This window comes from Ranitomeya variabilis, chromosome 3, assembly GCF_051348905.1.
Source record: "Ranitomeya variabilis isolate aRanVar5 chromosome 3, aRanVar5.hap1, whole genome shotgun sequence".
Classification (NCBI taxonomy): Eukaryota; Metazoa; Chordata; class Amphibia; order Anura; family Dendrobatidae; genus Ranitomeya; species Ranitomeya variabilis.
In genome coordinates, this window is record NC_135234.1 from 279581143 (window position 1) to 279597097 (window position 15955).

Sequence of the window (15955 nt, forward strand, 5' to 3'; positions counted from 1 at the left end):
CGGGTACTGAACCGAGGATCATATGGGGCCGTATAGGAAAGTGCATTAAGCCCTGTACACAGGCTCGTACATTCACTATTCATACAATCAATCCCAACCCCGTATTCTTACCCAAATGCTGGCGTCAGAACAGGACCTCACCGTTGCCCCAACGCGCGTTTCGCGTCAGCTTCGTCAGGGGACCGCCCCCTGACGAAGCTGATGCGAAACGCGCGTTGAGGCAACAGTGAGGTCCTGTTCTGACGCCAGCATTTGGGTAAGAATACGGGGTTGGGATTGATTGTATGAATAGTGAATGTACGAGCCTGTGTACAGGGCTTAATGCACTTTCCTATACGGCCCCATATGATCCTCGGTTCAGTACCCGCATTATTTATTGCACTATGCACTTGATATTTTTTTGTATATGGCATCAGCTATGGACAGCACCGTTTTTCTGGTCTGTGCTACCTATCCTTGTCTGAATTCTTGTGTACATTTTATATAGTAAATTGCTACATGTTTTTTGTCATTTGTGTAAATTGAATAAATTATTATATACCATTTTAGGACGTGTACTCCATTTTTTGTTGTTTTCTCCTGTTAGTGGGAGTGTCCCTGTTTTCTTTAATTATGTCTCCTCTGTAGGCTCCCCCACTTGGGTTGTGAGCATGTGGGAGTACTTTAGATGGTTATCTTTCATCTTGGGTTTGTTCCATTAACTCCAAAACATCCTAACAGGCCAAGATACATGTTAACATAGGAACCTTTCTTTGATATCACCTTCACAATTCTTGCATCCATTGATCTTGTGAGTTTATGGAGAGTTTCTGCTTGTATTTCTTTGCATGAAGTCAGAAAAGCCTCCCAGAGCTGCTGTTTTGATGTGAACTGCCTCCCACCCTCATAGATATTTTGCTTGATGATCCTCCAAAGGTTCTCTATAGGGTTGAGGTCAGGGGAAGATGGTGGCCACACCATGAGTTTATCTCCTTTAATGCCCATAGCAGCCAATGACTCAGAGGTATTCTTTGCAGCATGAGATGGTGCATTGTCATGCATGAAGATCATTTTGCTCCTAAAGGCACGTTTCTGCTTTTTATACCATGGAAGAAAGTTGTCAGTCAGAAACTCTATATACTTTGCAGAGGCCATTTTCACACCTTCAGGAACCTTAAAGGGCCCTACCAGCTGTTTCTTTGTGACTCTGGCCCAAAACATGACTCCTCCACCTCCTTGTTGACGTCGCAGCCTTGTTGGGACATGGTGGCCATCCACCAACCATCCACTACTCCATCCATATGGACCATCCAGGGTTGCTCGACACTCATCAGTAAACAAGACTGTTTTAAAATTAGTCTTCATGTATGTCTGGGCCCACTGCAACCGTTTCTGCTTGTGAACACTGTTTAGGGGTGGCCGAATAGTAGGTTTATGCACCACAGCAAGCCTTTGAAGGATCCTGTCATGATCCAGTTCTGAATTTATGTTCAGCTATCTTGTCTCTGGGCTGGTCATGTGGGAGTTAATCCCCTCTGCTTCATTTGGAAGCTGGCTGAGCTATTTAAGTCCTCTGCAGCCTGTGGGCAGTGTCAGCTATAGTTCATGCTGCACGGCTTGAGCACCTGACCTGTTCACTTGTACTAGTGTTCCTTTTTTGCCTCTGACTGCCTGTACCCATTTATGACTTGTTTTGACCTCTGGACTATATCCCAACTTCGTCTTACGTCTCACCTTTTGGTTACCACGTTCCCGGTAGGCTCTGACTTCTTGTTTGTCCCCGACCATTCTTCTGACTTCCCCTGAGTACTGCGCTTATCTCTCTGTGTATGACCTTGGCTTGCCTGACTTCTCTTTCATTACCTGTGTGTCATGTCGGATGCCATTCAGACCAGGTCGTCCGACAGACAGCGGTAGTTCCGCTTTTGACAACTATGTGCTCATTGGCGTCGGCTAGATTTTGTCTAGCTGTTCCGGGGTTAATTTACCTGATCCTCGGATTGGTAGCTGGGCCTTGCCCATTGACTTTAAATAGTTCTCCTGATCATTGGGTGTCGCCGATTATAGCTTCTGTCTTGCGCATTTGTTATCTCGGTTTGGAGTGGAGAGCTGGTTGTTGGAGAATTGTTGCTGGTGGTGTATTTTCCTTTGTCTTATTTACTCCTTCCTATATTTGTGTTTATTTTGCCCTGCACATTTATAGTGTATTCCTGAGTGACTGCTGCGTGATATATATTTTCCTTTATCCTTGTCTGTGCTAATTGTGGGTATTGGTGTATTGCATTCACTGGGTGGAGGGCGGAGGTTTCCAGCTCAGGGTTGAGTCAGGAGGCAGGGTGAGGTTGGAGGCCTGAACATGCACACCATCAGTGTAAACTTCAGGTAGAGGGCCAGTCAGTATTTCCCTAGTCTTAGGGAAATTGCAGGGGCCCGGGTTATTAGCTCTCGCCCACCTAGTCTCCCCGTGACATTATAATCGGCCGACATTATTTCCATGGATCCCATGATTTCCATAAACCGCCAGTTGAGGGCGCTGTTCCTGCAGGTCACTGAGTTGAGGGTGGCAGTGCAGAAACAGGGTCTAGCAGTGTCTAATGTACACGCCGTTGTTACAGATAGAGTTGCTGAACCTAAGTATCCTTTGCCTGAAAAATTTGCTGGGGAACGCTGTAAATTTTTTACTTTTCGTGAAGCTTGCAAACTATATTTTTGGATGCGTCCGACCTCCTCCGGTAATGAGGCTCAGCGCGTGGGTCTGGTGTTGTCATTATTAAGTGGGGATCCCCAAGCATGGGCGTTTTCTTTGCCATCTGATTCTACTGCATTTGACTCTGTGGAGAGTTTTTTTTCTGCTCTTGGAAACATCTACGACGAGCCTGACAGAATGGCTCTAGCAGAATCTAAAATACGCACTATTTGCCAGGGGGAGCGAGTAGCAGAGGATTACTGTTCTGAATTCCACCGCTGGGCGGTCGACACTCAGTGGAATGATTCCCCGCTGCAGAGTCATTTTATTCATGGAGTTTCTGATAGGGTTAAAAAAGCCCTCCTGATGTATGAGACTCCTACTTCACTAGATTCCGCTATGAGTCTTGTTATCCGCATTGATCGCCATTTGCGTCTGGGAGAGCATGAGACGCCGCCTGTGGGAGGAGGTTCCGGTTCACGTGAGGTTGCTGCAGGTGAGCCCACGGAATCTATGCAAATCGCAGGGGTATCACATGTTAAGCATCAGGCTCCTGTACTTGGGAAGCAGGGAGCCTGTTTTTTCTGTGGTAAAACTGGTCATTTTATTAATATCTGCCCTCTGCTGTCAAAGAAAAATGCAACGGCGGAAAGACTCAGCTCAGAGGGGGTGGAGGAGTCCAATCTGAGCTTGTGTATGTTCTCCATGATGGTATCTCAGTGCATGCTCCCTGCCAAAGTTGTTGTCGCTGGCAGAGAGCTACCAATCACTGTTTTTGTGGATAGTGGTTCTGCCACAAATCTCATTGATGAGGAGTTTGCGCGCTCTGCTGGTTTTAGGATCGAAAAGCTGCCTCATTCTATCCGTGTGGTCACCATCAATTCTGCTCCTCTCCCACAGGGGGAGATTACTGAGTTTGTGTCTAAGATTAAACTCCACATTGGGGTTCTTCATTCTGAGCAGGTTACATGTAAGGTGCTCAAGAGTCTTCCGGCACAATTGGTTCTGGGTTTTCCATGGTTGTCTACACACAACCCGGTGATAGACTGGAAAACTCAGGACATAATTCAGTGGAGTGATTTCTGCCAGGAGAATTGCTTGGCCACATGTGTTGCTGCTGTTATTTTAAGTGTCCCTGAGTCAATTCTGGATTTTGTGGATGTGTTCTCTGAGAAGGGTTGTTCAGAGTTGCCACCACATCGTCCCTATGACTGTACTATCAGGTTTAAACCAGGGGCTAAATAGCCTAAAGCAAGGATGTTTAACATCTCCGTTCCGGAGAGACAAGCGCTAAAGGATTACATTGCTGAAAGTTTAAGCAAAGGGCACATCAGGCCTTCATCCTCTCCAGGGGCTGCAGGGTTCTTCTTCATTAAGAAGAAAGATGGTGGACTACGGCCGTGTCTGGATTTCCGGGAGTTAAACCAGATTACGGTTCGTGATCCATACCCTATGCCTTTGATACCGGATTTGTTCAACCAGGTGGCAGGTGCTAAGTGGTTTACCAAGCTTGACCTCAGGGGGGCGTACAACCTTATAAGAGTCCGTCAAGGTGATGAGTGGAAGACAGCTTTTAATACCCCTGAGGGTCATTTTGAAAATTTGGTGATGCCATTTGGGTTGAAAAACGCACCTGCAGTGTTACAACATTTCATAAATGATGTGTTTTCGCATGTTTTGGGGAAATTCGTTATTGTGTACCTTGATGACATCCTCATATATTCTTGTGACCGTGACACTCATTTAGATCATGTAAGGCAGGTGTTACAGCTTCTCAGAGAGAATAAGCTGTATGCAAAACTGGAGAAATTGTGTTTTCGGTACAGGATTTGCCTTTTTTGGGCTATATTGTGTCTGCTTCGGGTTTTAAAATGGACGCCGCTAAGGTGCAAGCGGTGTTGCATTGGGAACAGCCTGATAACCTGAAAGGATTTCAGCGGTTCCTTGGGTTTTCTAACTACTATAGGAAATTTATCAAGTATTTTTCCACCATTGCTAAACCGCTAACTGACATGACTAAAAAGGGTACCAATTTCTCCGTTTGGCCTGAGGCGGCTGTGTGTGCATTCAAATCTCTTAAGAACAGGTTTGTTTCGGCCCCCATTCTGGTGCAGCCAGATGTATCGAAACCTTTTGTGGTGGAAGTCGATGCATCTGAGGTTGGTGTGGGGGCGGTGCTGTCACAAGGCTCATCCTTGAGTGGTTTGCGTCCATGCGCCTATTTTTCCAAGAAACTGTTGCCCGCCGAACGTAATTACGATATCGGCAACAGAGAGTTGTTGGCAATCAAATTGGCCTTTGAGGAATGGCGACACTTCTTGGAGGGGTCGATTCATCAGGTCACCGTTATTACCGACCATAAGAATTTGCTTTATTTGGAGTCTGCCAAGCGTCTGTCCCCCAGGCAGGCTCGCTGGGCATTGTTTTTCACGCGGTTCAATTTTGTTGTCACCTACAGACCGGGGTCTAAAAACACTAAGGCAGATGCTCTGTCTAGGTGTTTTCTGGGGGGAGAACCTCGGGAGGATCCAGTACCCATCCTCCAAAAGGGTGTTGTGGTTTCGGCTCTCACTACCGAGGTTGAGGCTGAGATTGCCGAGGCTCAGGAGGAGGTACCATCTGAGCTTCCCATCAACAAATCTTTTGTACCGCTTCATCTCCGCTTGAAGGTTTTGGCGGAGCATCATGATGCTGTCCTGGCTGGTCACCCAGGGGTTAGAGGTACCTTGGAGTTGGTGACACGTCGGTTTTGGTGGCCCAAGATCCGACAGGACGTGGTCTCATACGTGTCAGCTTGTACCACGTGCGCCAGGGCTAAGACGCCCCGCTCCCGTCCTGTTGGCACACTACTTCCTCTCAAGGTACCTAGTAAACCATGGACGGAAATCTCCATGGATTTCATCACTGATTTGCCTTCATCAGCTGGGAACACGGTCATCTTGGTGATTGTTGATCGATTTTCAAAAATGTCGCACTTTGTGTCTTTGCCTTCGTTGCCTAACGCTAAGACTCTGGCTCAGGTATTTGTGCAGGAGGTGGTCAGACTTCATGGGGTTCCGTCTGACATCGTGTCTGATAGGGGGTCTCAGTTTGTGGCAAAATTTTGGATAGCATTTTGCTCACGGCTGGGGATCAAGTTGTCCCATTCTTCGGCGTTTCATCCTCAATCAAATGGTCAGACTGAGCGTATGAACCAAAATTTGGAACAGTACCTTCTCTGCTTTGTCTCTGCTAACCAGGAGGAGTGGTCTACCTTTCTTCCTTTGGCTGAGTTTGCCATCAATAATCATCGCCAGGAGTCATCTGGGGAATCTCCGTTTTTTTGTGTTTACGTGCTACATCCTCAATTTTGTACTCTGAGTCAAAGGGGCTCTACCGGCGTTCCGGAGGAGGACCAGTTAGCAGCACAATTGTCGTCAGTCTGGAGTAGAGTTAAACAGCGCCTGTTTAGTGTGGGTACTAGGTACAAACGTGTGGCTGACAGTAGGCGTGTGCCAGGTCCGGACCTGAGTGTGGATGACTGGGTGTGGTTATCCACAAAAAACATAAGACTCAAAATACCGTCCCTTAAATTGGGTCCACGGTTTATTGGTCCATTTAGGGTCACCGCCGCCATTAATCCAGTAGCATACCGACTGGAGCTCCCTACGGTGTATTAGATACACAATGTGTTCCACAGGTCTCTTCTGAAGAAGGTGGTGGGTTCTGTGGACGCGGCGCCTGTGCCACCTCCAGTCTTGGTGGATGGTAACCTGGAATTTGAAGTCTCCAAGGTGGTTGACTCTCGTGTAGTGTGCCGCACTTTACAGTACTTGGTACACTGGCATGGTTATGGGCCTTAGGAGAGGTCCTGGGTACCAGCCTCGGACATTCATGCGGATCGGCTAATCAGGTTTTTTCATCATCGCCATCCGGACAAGCCGGGTCCTATAAGCCGTGAGGGCCCTGGGGTCCCTCGTAGAAGGCGGGGTACTGTCATGTCGGACGCCGTTCAGACCAGGTCGTCCGACAGACAGCGGTAGTTCCGCTTTTGACCACTATGTGCTCATTGGCGTCGGCTAGATTTTGTCTAGCTGTTCCGGGGTTAATTTACCTGATCCTCGGATTGGTAGCTGGGCCTTGCCCATTGCCTTTAAATACTTCTCCTGATCATTGAGTGTCGCCGATTATAGCTTCTGTCTTGCGCATTTGTTATCTCGGTTTGGAGTGGAGAGCTGGTTGTTGGAGAATCGTTGCTGGTGGTGTATTTTCCTTTGTCTTATTTACTCCTTCCTATATTTGTGTTTATTTTGCCCTGCACATTTATAGTGTATTCCTGAGTGACTGCTGCGTGATATATATTTTCCTTTATCCTTGTCTGTGCTAATTGTGGGTATTGGCGTATTGCATTCACTGGGTGGAGGGCGGAGGTTTCCAGCTCAGGGTTGAGTCAGGAGGCAGGGTGAGGTTCGAGGCCTGAACATGCACACCATCAGTGTAAACTTCAGGTAGAGGGCCAGTCAGTATTTCCCTAGTCTTAGGGAAATTGCAGGGGCCCGGGTTATTAGCTCTCGCCCACCTAGTCTCCCCGTGACACTGTGACACCGGTGTTGTTGTTCAGTATTGCTGCACTGTGTTTACAACCTCTTTTCCTTAACCAGCACCCCCTGGTGGAGGTTGCACTATACTGCACTGCAGCAGCACATTACAGATCCTACACCTTAAGGTTCGAAGGACTCCAGAGGCACCAGCAGCTTCAAATAACTGTTTGCTGCTTTGTAATGGTATTTTGGCAGCTGCTCTCTTAATCCAATGAATTTGGCTGGCAGAAACCTTCCTCATTATGCCTTTATCTGCATGAACTCTGTCTGTGCTCTGCTTCAGTCACAAATCTCTTCACAGTATGATGATCACTGTTAAGTTTTTGTGGAATATCTAATGTTTTCATTCCTTGTCCAAGGCATTTAACTATTTAATGCTTTTCAGCAGCAGAGAGATCCATTTTACTTCCCATATTGCTTGAAACCTGTGGCCTGCTTAATAATGTGGAACATCATTTTCAAGCAGTTTTCCTTTAATTAGAATCACCAGGAAAGCTAATTATCGCGTGTTTAAGATTGATTTCAGTGATCCATTGAGCCCTGAGACACAATACCATCCACGAGTTTATTTGAAAAACTAAACAATTAAATCTTTATGACGCTTAAATCCAATTTGCTTAATAATTTGGAACACGGTGTAGTATGTGACTGTAGGTACCTAGCAGGAGTGCAGGATGCAGTGATGGGACGCAGGCAGAGCAAGGGTTAACAGGTTTATTTACTGAGGGAATATTTCCTGCAGGGAGGTAAAGAGTTAAACATTATTAAAGGAACAGTACAATACAATGTTTCAAATCACGACAATTAGGTAACAAGAGTATCAGGAAGTCCTAACAGTGCAGCTCCCGCTGCGCACTAAATAGCGCCGGCAACAGTGGGCGAAGCGTCTCCTCCTGGATGGTACTGTAGTCACTGGTTCCGTCTTCTGGTGACAGTGGTCAGTCTCCGGTACCTTCCACTGCCCCTAGTCCTTATACTGGAGATGCCTACAAGGTCGCGGGCCACGGTACTGTCTACGCTCGACAAGTCTCCTGCACAACTCTCCTGACAGTCTCTGTCAAAGGGACCCAAAGTGGCTGATGGTAATATGGGTCATGGTCTTGTACGAGCCCAGTGTGGCTTAGTAGGTGTTTAATGGCCCAGTCAGGGAACGAATGTCTGTACTGTCGCCAGTCACTCTTATGGGGCACGTGTGTAGTACTCACGGACACGGAGGCTGGACTCACACCGCACGTTTCTTTCTCTCTGGTCCCCGCTGTTGGTGGCGGGTGATGACAGGCACTGGCTTTCATGCTGCTGGTGCTCTAAGGGCAGGGAACTTCTCTCTCTGGCTGCTGCACAGCTGGCTCAGCTCTGCTCAGTGTGCACAGCTTGGCTCGGTGTATAAGGCTCGACACTGTACGGCTCTTGCTCTGCAGGCGACGAGGGCTCCTTCTATATGGCCCGTCGCCACATCGGTACACTCAGATGGGGGAAGCAGAGCGTGCTGCCCACTGCTCTGAATGCCGCTCTGCACGCCGCTCTCTGCGCTGCTCCCCATACTCCTCTCTGCCAGCGTCAGACTTCCAGCCTTCGTGCTCTTTTCCTTTTTATAGACTGGCTGCAGCGCGCTTTCTGCCTGTCTCTCCCGGCCTCCCCTGGTCTGCAGGAAGATTCCTCCCACTAAGGCTTCAGGGGACGGTCTGCCTCCTCAAAGCTGTCCCCGGGAACAGAGGATGCAGCCTCTCTATTTCCGGAGCCGGCATGCAGGTACCCACAGTCCGGTCAACCTCCTTACATGACCACAGGGAGGTGCTGATGAATCACAGGTCCAAATCTTTGTTACGTAATTCTCTGGCCGCGTAAGCTATCGAGCCTCATGCCAGTCCAAAAACTGAGTCCAAGATGAGAAGCTGCCAATTATCCCCTAGACTGCTCCCTCCCATAAACTGCACCAACCACTGGGCTGTGCAGCCTCTCTCCTCTCATATCTGAGAGCATGGTTTTCCAGCCAGAACCGTGGATGCCCATAACTTTTTGCCCGTAGCGCAAAATGGGATGTTGGAGCCACTGGATTCTGCTGGATTTTATCTGTGCAGAGAGATAAAATGCGGCTACCATATTTAATTCTTTGTAGCTATGCTTTATAACTCAATAATGCAGAGTTCTAGAGGTGGCTGTATGGTATGGGCTTGTGGGTAAAGGAATGCAGATTCTGATTATGCGCTTGGCTAGGTTCAGAGATATAATATGTCTGAGTCCAACAAAGGAAGCCAGTTGTCTGGTAACTGCACAAGAGCTCACAACCCTGTGACAATTGCTGGACTTGGTGCTGGGGAACACAGGGTCTATGCCTTTTGGCCCCCCTTGGAGAGAGTTTCAAAGGCCTATTGAACTAATTAAAAAAAAGCCATTAGTTTGCCCTGTCCAAGGAAGTGCCTTCCCTGGATAATGAGGTCCCATTGTTTGATGTGTATTTGACTTCCCTTTTGGACTGGGGGGAATGCCAAAGGTGGGGGCTGAGTTAGGCTACTTTGTCACTAGCGTCGGCACGTGGCCGTCGCTATGTGTCGTGCTGACGCACGTTGTAAAAGTAATGCCCGACGTGGGCAGCGGAAGCAGTTTTACAACGCTTCCGCTGCCCCATTGTAATGTCTGGGGAGGAGGGGGCGGAGTTTCGGCCGCGCATGCGCGGTCGAAAATGGCGGACACAACGAGCAAAAAAGTTACATGTAACTTTTTTTGTGCCTACAGTCCGCCAAAACACGACGCAACCGTCGCCCAACGGTTGTGACGTGTGGCACTCCGTCACAATGCGTCGCTAATAAAAGTCTACGGAGAAAAAACGCATCCTGCGGGCAACTTTGCAGGATGCGTTTTTTCTACATAACGACGCATTGCGACGTGCGTCGAACGACGCTAATGTGAAAGTAGCCTTAGGAGCAAGTATTTTGAGGCCAAACTGTACCTGATAGGGAATTCCATCAGATATCAAAATTATATCAATTAGATATCAGTTTCCCATATCTCACAACCAGACACCGCCGTCTTCTGGCCCCTCTCTGTCATGGTAATCCTGTGACATGGGTGCTTTGTCAATGGCTAACTCCCAGTGCCATGTTATATTTCCACTAGAAACTAGATGGGTTTTTGGCTACACCTTTGTTTACAGGTGAAACGTAGCATAGTTATGTTTCACCTACTTCATGTCATGCAGTTTTGTGGAAACATACCTATAGAATTGACTTTTTTTTTATAATTCACACACTTCCACTTCCTACTTTCCATTGTCTATATGGAAATAAAGTGAATAACATGTTAGGGGCATTTGCAAATATAACCTTTTTTAGTACTGTCTTTCTACAGGCTGCATTTCCTGATTCCTACCCCAACCCCCAATGTAAGGCTACGTTCACATTTGCATTGTGCGCCGCAGCGTCGGCGCCGCAACGCACAACGCAAACAAAAACGCAGCAAAACGCATGCACAACGCTGCGTTTTGCGCCGCATGCATCCTTTTTTTCATTGATTTTGGATGCAGCAAAAATGCAACTTGCTGCGTCCTCTGCGCCCAGACGCGGGCGCCGCAGTGACGCATGCGGCGCAAAACGCAAGTGCGACGCATGTCCATGCGCCCCCATGTTAAATATAGGGGCGCATGACGCATGCGGCGACGCTGCGGCGCCCGACGCTGCGGCGCTGACCGCAAATGTGAACGTAGACTAAGTGGTGGTCTTAGAGAAATGACCTCCAGATTGCATGATGAGTCCTTTTTTGCTGTGGGTTTTTAGAGATTAGCAAAGTGACAGATGATAAGAGAAGCCTACAGCAGGTCTAAAAATATCTTCCAAATTTCTGTGACACATGAGTGTTAAAGTGGCAGATGCTCTTTCCAGGGCAGCACAATCACACAGACAGAAAATATTTTGTAATCTTGAAAATGATGACAGTAGCAGAAAAAACTGAACGGAGTACATATAGGGTCCACTCATCTGTCTTCCCAATGACAAAATACAGGCAAGCTAGATATTTGTGCAATTATGTAAGATAGTATGGAGAGGAATTCTGCCACAGGCTACTGCAAAAAAAAGCGTATCTGAGAACCACTGGAATATATTGCCCAGAGACATTGAATGTTCTTCTAGCTTTAGGATTACAGTGATTCACATTAGATGATGATAGATAGATTATTCTAAATTGCAGTAAATCCTATTACATTTAGAGAATTTCAATTTTATTAACATTGTTTTCTATTTTCTTACTCCTAGGAGTCGAATTCCTGCTTCTTCTTTCATGTTCCAGTTCAAGAATGTGGAGTATAGCTCTGGGAGAAATAAGACTCTGTTATGCTATACTGTAGAACGAGGAGAAGGCCAGGTTTTTCGTGGGTACCTAGAAGATGAGCATGCCTCAGCCCATGCAGAGGAGGCTTTTTTCTCCAATGTCCTGCCACAGTTTCTCAGTTCTGGTGCTGTCAGTGTTATCTGTTACGTGTCATCTAGCCCATGCGTTAATTGCGCAGCCTGCATTGCTCGGTGTCTGCGACGGAATAAGACATTGAAAATACGTTTGGTAGTTGCCCGTCTTTTCCAGTGGGAGGAATCTGAAATCCGTGGTGCCCTAAGGGGCATCAGTTCTGCTGGATGTCAACTCCGAATGATGAAGAGTGCTGATTATTTGCATATATGGCAAAATTTTGTAGAGCCAGATGTGGTCCTGAACGAAGAAGGGGAAAACGAGCAAAAGAGTGAACAAGGAGCCTTTATTCCATGGGAAGATTTAGAAGAGAACTCTAGATATTATGAGGAGAAGTTGGCAGGAATTTTGAGATAGATAAATAACCAACATCATATGGCTAAAGAGCAATTATTTGGCAATGCAGTAATACTTATTTGTTAGGCCCCTTTCACACATCAGTTTTTTGCCATCAGTCACAATCCATTGGCTCGACGGATCCGTTGCAGATTGTGAAAAACTGATGCGACGGATCTGTTTTCTGGACTGATCTGACTAGCGGATCTCGCTAATTGGATCGGAGCATGCTCAGTTAAAAAAAATGGATACCGTCGCTGGATTCCGTCATTTGACTGATCCGGCACCATTGGCTTCCATTCTAGCAAACGACGGATGTCGATGGATCTATCGCTGTCCCTTTTTTTGACGTACACAAAAAAGTTACCTTGTCCGTTGTCTCCGGCCGCCGGACAAACAATTTTCTACGGATCCGGAAAATGACGGATGAAACGTGAGGCCATCCATCGCAATCAGTTGCTCATACAAGTCTATGAGAAAAAAACGGATCCGGCGGCATCAGTCGCCGGATCTGTTTTTTTCAAAATTTGACGGATTGCGACTGATGGCAAAAAACTGATGTGTGAAAGGGGCCTTAGAGAGATTGCTATAATCAGGGGACAGAATTAATCTTTTTTGACTATATTGAAAAAGTGTTTTTAATTCAACAAATTACTAAATATGTATTGGAGAATTAATGTTACTTGTTACTTGGAATTATGATACTTCACGTTTTAAGCCTTGAATAATGTCAGGAGGTGAATATGAGTTGTTCATGGTTGCATCCTGCCATTAAATATTTTTAAATGGTTTTCTTTCTCAAAAATGATTGTGGCTTACAAGCGATTACTCTTCACTCTTTCATTTTTGGTGTTTACAATTTCTTGGATATCCTTTTTTTATTTTGCAACATGTACATGAGTATCTTTTAACTTTTTGAAGTGCTTTAATAACGTCAGAAAAAAGGATAAACTGAAAGCATTCTTTAAAAAAAAACATAGCACAGATGCCAAGAATGCAAACAAATGGCAAAACCCAAAATACTGTGCATGTAGACTTTTCAGTATTTTATCATAAACTTTCAAGAGAATTTTTCAGCTCTCTTCTTACATGTCTGGGTGAGTAAATACTTATATTAGCCATGAAATATCAATTCTGGAGCATCATTAGTTATACATGTGTTCTACTGTCCCTCTGTTATTTCTCCTAAGAATTGATGCATAAATTGATGTCTTGGTGTTACCTGATTGGGTGTGTCAATACACAGTTTGACAGTCCAATCAGTGCTGGCAGGGTAAGAGCGTGCAGAGAAAGAGTGTGCAGAGACAGTGTTGTGCAGAGACAGGATATGCAGGGTCAGAGTGTGCAGAGACAGAGAGACAGTGTTGTGCAGAGACAGGGTTGTGCAGAGACAGGGTTGTGCAGAGACAGTGATGTGCAGAGACAGTGTTGTGCAGAGACAGTGATGTGCAGACACACGCTCCTTTGACAAGGGAAATAGTGACATCTAGCTGTCCATCTATTCAGAAATTATTAGAGAAATAATAGAGGAGCAGTACAGCACAAAGTTCTAAAAATCACGAACCTGAATTGTTATAGGTTTAGGAAATACTAGTAGTTACTGAAATAGACATGTCAGAAAAGATTACAGGTCCTTTTTAAAGTAATAATTGGCCACACTATTTTTAAATCAAAGAAAGCTCAAAAAATGCCACTAAAAACTTGAGAAAAAACACCAAGCTACTTTTAATTTGCAGTATATTGGTTTTTGTCATTATTAGAAGCAAAAATCTTTACATTATTTCTATGTGCGTTCACTTTCTAGTTTTAGCTTACATAACTTAATGATCATGCATATCTTTGACATAAAAGAATGACTTATGTAAGTGATTACCTTTTGTTAACAAAATTGCACTAAAATTCAATCTGCAATCCTTCATTCATTTTCTGACTCTTGATTAGGTTTTGTAGCTTGTTTCAGATTTTACTCTTGTGGAAATGTCTCTTCCTGTAGTTCCATGGTCACATTACCGTAGATTCTCTCAACTGAAAGAATCGGGTTGATTATGCTAATGACGCTCCGATTAAACTCTGATCAGAGTGCCAGCATAGTGTGATCCGATTATCTCGGATGAGGAAAGGATGGATACAAATCTTTCCCCATCTTCTATATTGTGTGAGTCTGTGGAAATCGTACTGTACTCAGATGTCACCCAAGTGCAGTCCGATGATTTCTACACAGCCATAGACTTGAATTGGTGAGTGTCTTCCGATTTTAGAGTTATTGCAGCATACTGTAATTTTTTTTCGCAGACAAATTCTGTCATCAGCACTGTCCCATTGAATAACATTGGTCTGAGTGCTAGCCGATAAAAAATTGGATGGCATTCGTCCGATGTATATGCTTGTTGTGTGACCTTGGCCTAATGTAGGCTGGATATGATATAGATGTGCATACAAGGGGTTACTGTCTCCACTTGCCTTCATGTATTAGTACAGCTCCAAAACGGTACTTTCCTCTACATGTGCTTTCCTCGTTGTGTTTAGCATGTTTTCTGCAATCAAGATATAGTATATACTCCATCCTCATGCAGCCACAAAAGAAATTATGACTTTAGAAAAAGACATGTGTACTAATGTATTGAAAAACAATCTTTATTGATTATAAATTCAAACCGATCCAAAGAAGCACATAGAAAAACACTATAATGTGCATACAAACACATAATAAAAAGAAACAAAGCAGTCAGCATAATTTGTGACGAGTTCTGCTCCCATATCTGTATAGATAGGCTACCAGTATACTCGGCAATCTTTTCTCCTCCCTCCTTAGGCTGGTTTCACATTTGCATTGGGCAGAGCTGCAGAGGGCTGCGTACTTCCTCCGCTAAACCCGCCCACTGTCGCATATCTTCCATCCAGCTCCGCCTACGTCTGCATGCATCCTATGTACCTATCTTTAACATTGGGTACGCAGGCCATGCGGATGTATGCGGATGCGTCCGCATGTGTTGTTTTCATGCACCCACCAACTGCAACAAAATGTAACATGTTGCGTTCGATGCAGTTTGGCACAGCATCCGCATACATCTGCATGGCCTGCATACCCAATGTTAAAGATAGGTATGCAGAACGCATGAAGACGTAGGCAGAGCTGAGTGGAAGAGGTGCGGCAGTGGGCGGGAATTAACAGAGGAAGTATGCAGCCCTCTGCAGCTCTGCCCAATGCAAATGTGAAACCAGCCTAAATGTACCTTCACACTAAGCGACTTTGCAGCGAGAACAACGACGATCCGTGACGTTGCAGAGTTCTGGATAGCGATCTCGTTGTGTTTGACACGCAGCAGCGATCTGGATCCCGCTGTGATATCGCTGGTCGGAGCTAGAAGTCCAGAACTTTACTTCGTCGCTGATCACCCGCTGTCATCCCTGGATCGGTGTGTGTGACGCCGATCCAGCGATGTGTTCATTTGCAACCAGGGTAAATATCGGGTTACTAAGCGCAGGGCCGCGCTTAGTAACCCGATATTTACCCTGGTTACCATTGTAAAATTAAAAAAAAAAAAACAGTACATACTCACATTCTGATGTCTGTCATATCCCCCGGCGTCCACAGGGTTATGCGCTGCTGCCGAGAGCTTCCTGCACTGAATGTGTCAGCGCCGGCCCGTAAAGCAGAGCACAGCGGCCTGTAAAAAGGCTCGAGTTGCCTGCCATGCGGGTAGTGTCCTATTAATAGGACAGAGAGAAAGAGAGGACTTTGTGTGAAGCCCTAGGCAGCAAGGGACTACAATACAGCGCAGTAAGGAAGGCTTCCAATCCCACCTGGCTAGGGGGATTCCGAATCGCTTCCAAGCTGGCTGGGCCTCACCATCACCTGTGATCTGTACCCTGGACTGGGGCTGCATCATACCAGTAAAAGGTAAAGAGTCTGCAACCT

The 15955-nt window shown here is 45.9% G+C and overlaps 1 protein-coding gene across 1 annotated transcript in view; it reads left to right on the forward strand.

Moving 5' to 3' along the window:
• Nucleotides 1-13952, forward strand: part of APOBEC2 (apolipoprotein B mRNA editing enzyme catalytic subunit 2) — a 333744-nt gene extending 319792 nt beyond the window's left edge. Inside the window, exon 2 of the mRNA XM_077295508.1 lies at nucleotides 11493-13952. Coding sequence (XP_077151623.1) covers nucleotides 11493-12057 — 565 coding nt within the window. The 3' untranslated portion in view covers nucleotides 12058-13952. The remainder of the gene's footprint in view (nucleotides 1-11492) is intronic.
• The last annotated feature ends 2003 nt before the right edge of the window (nucleotides 13953-15955 follow it).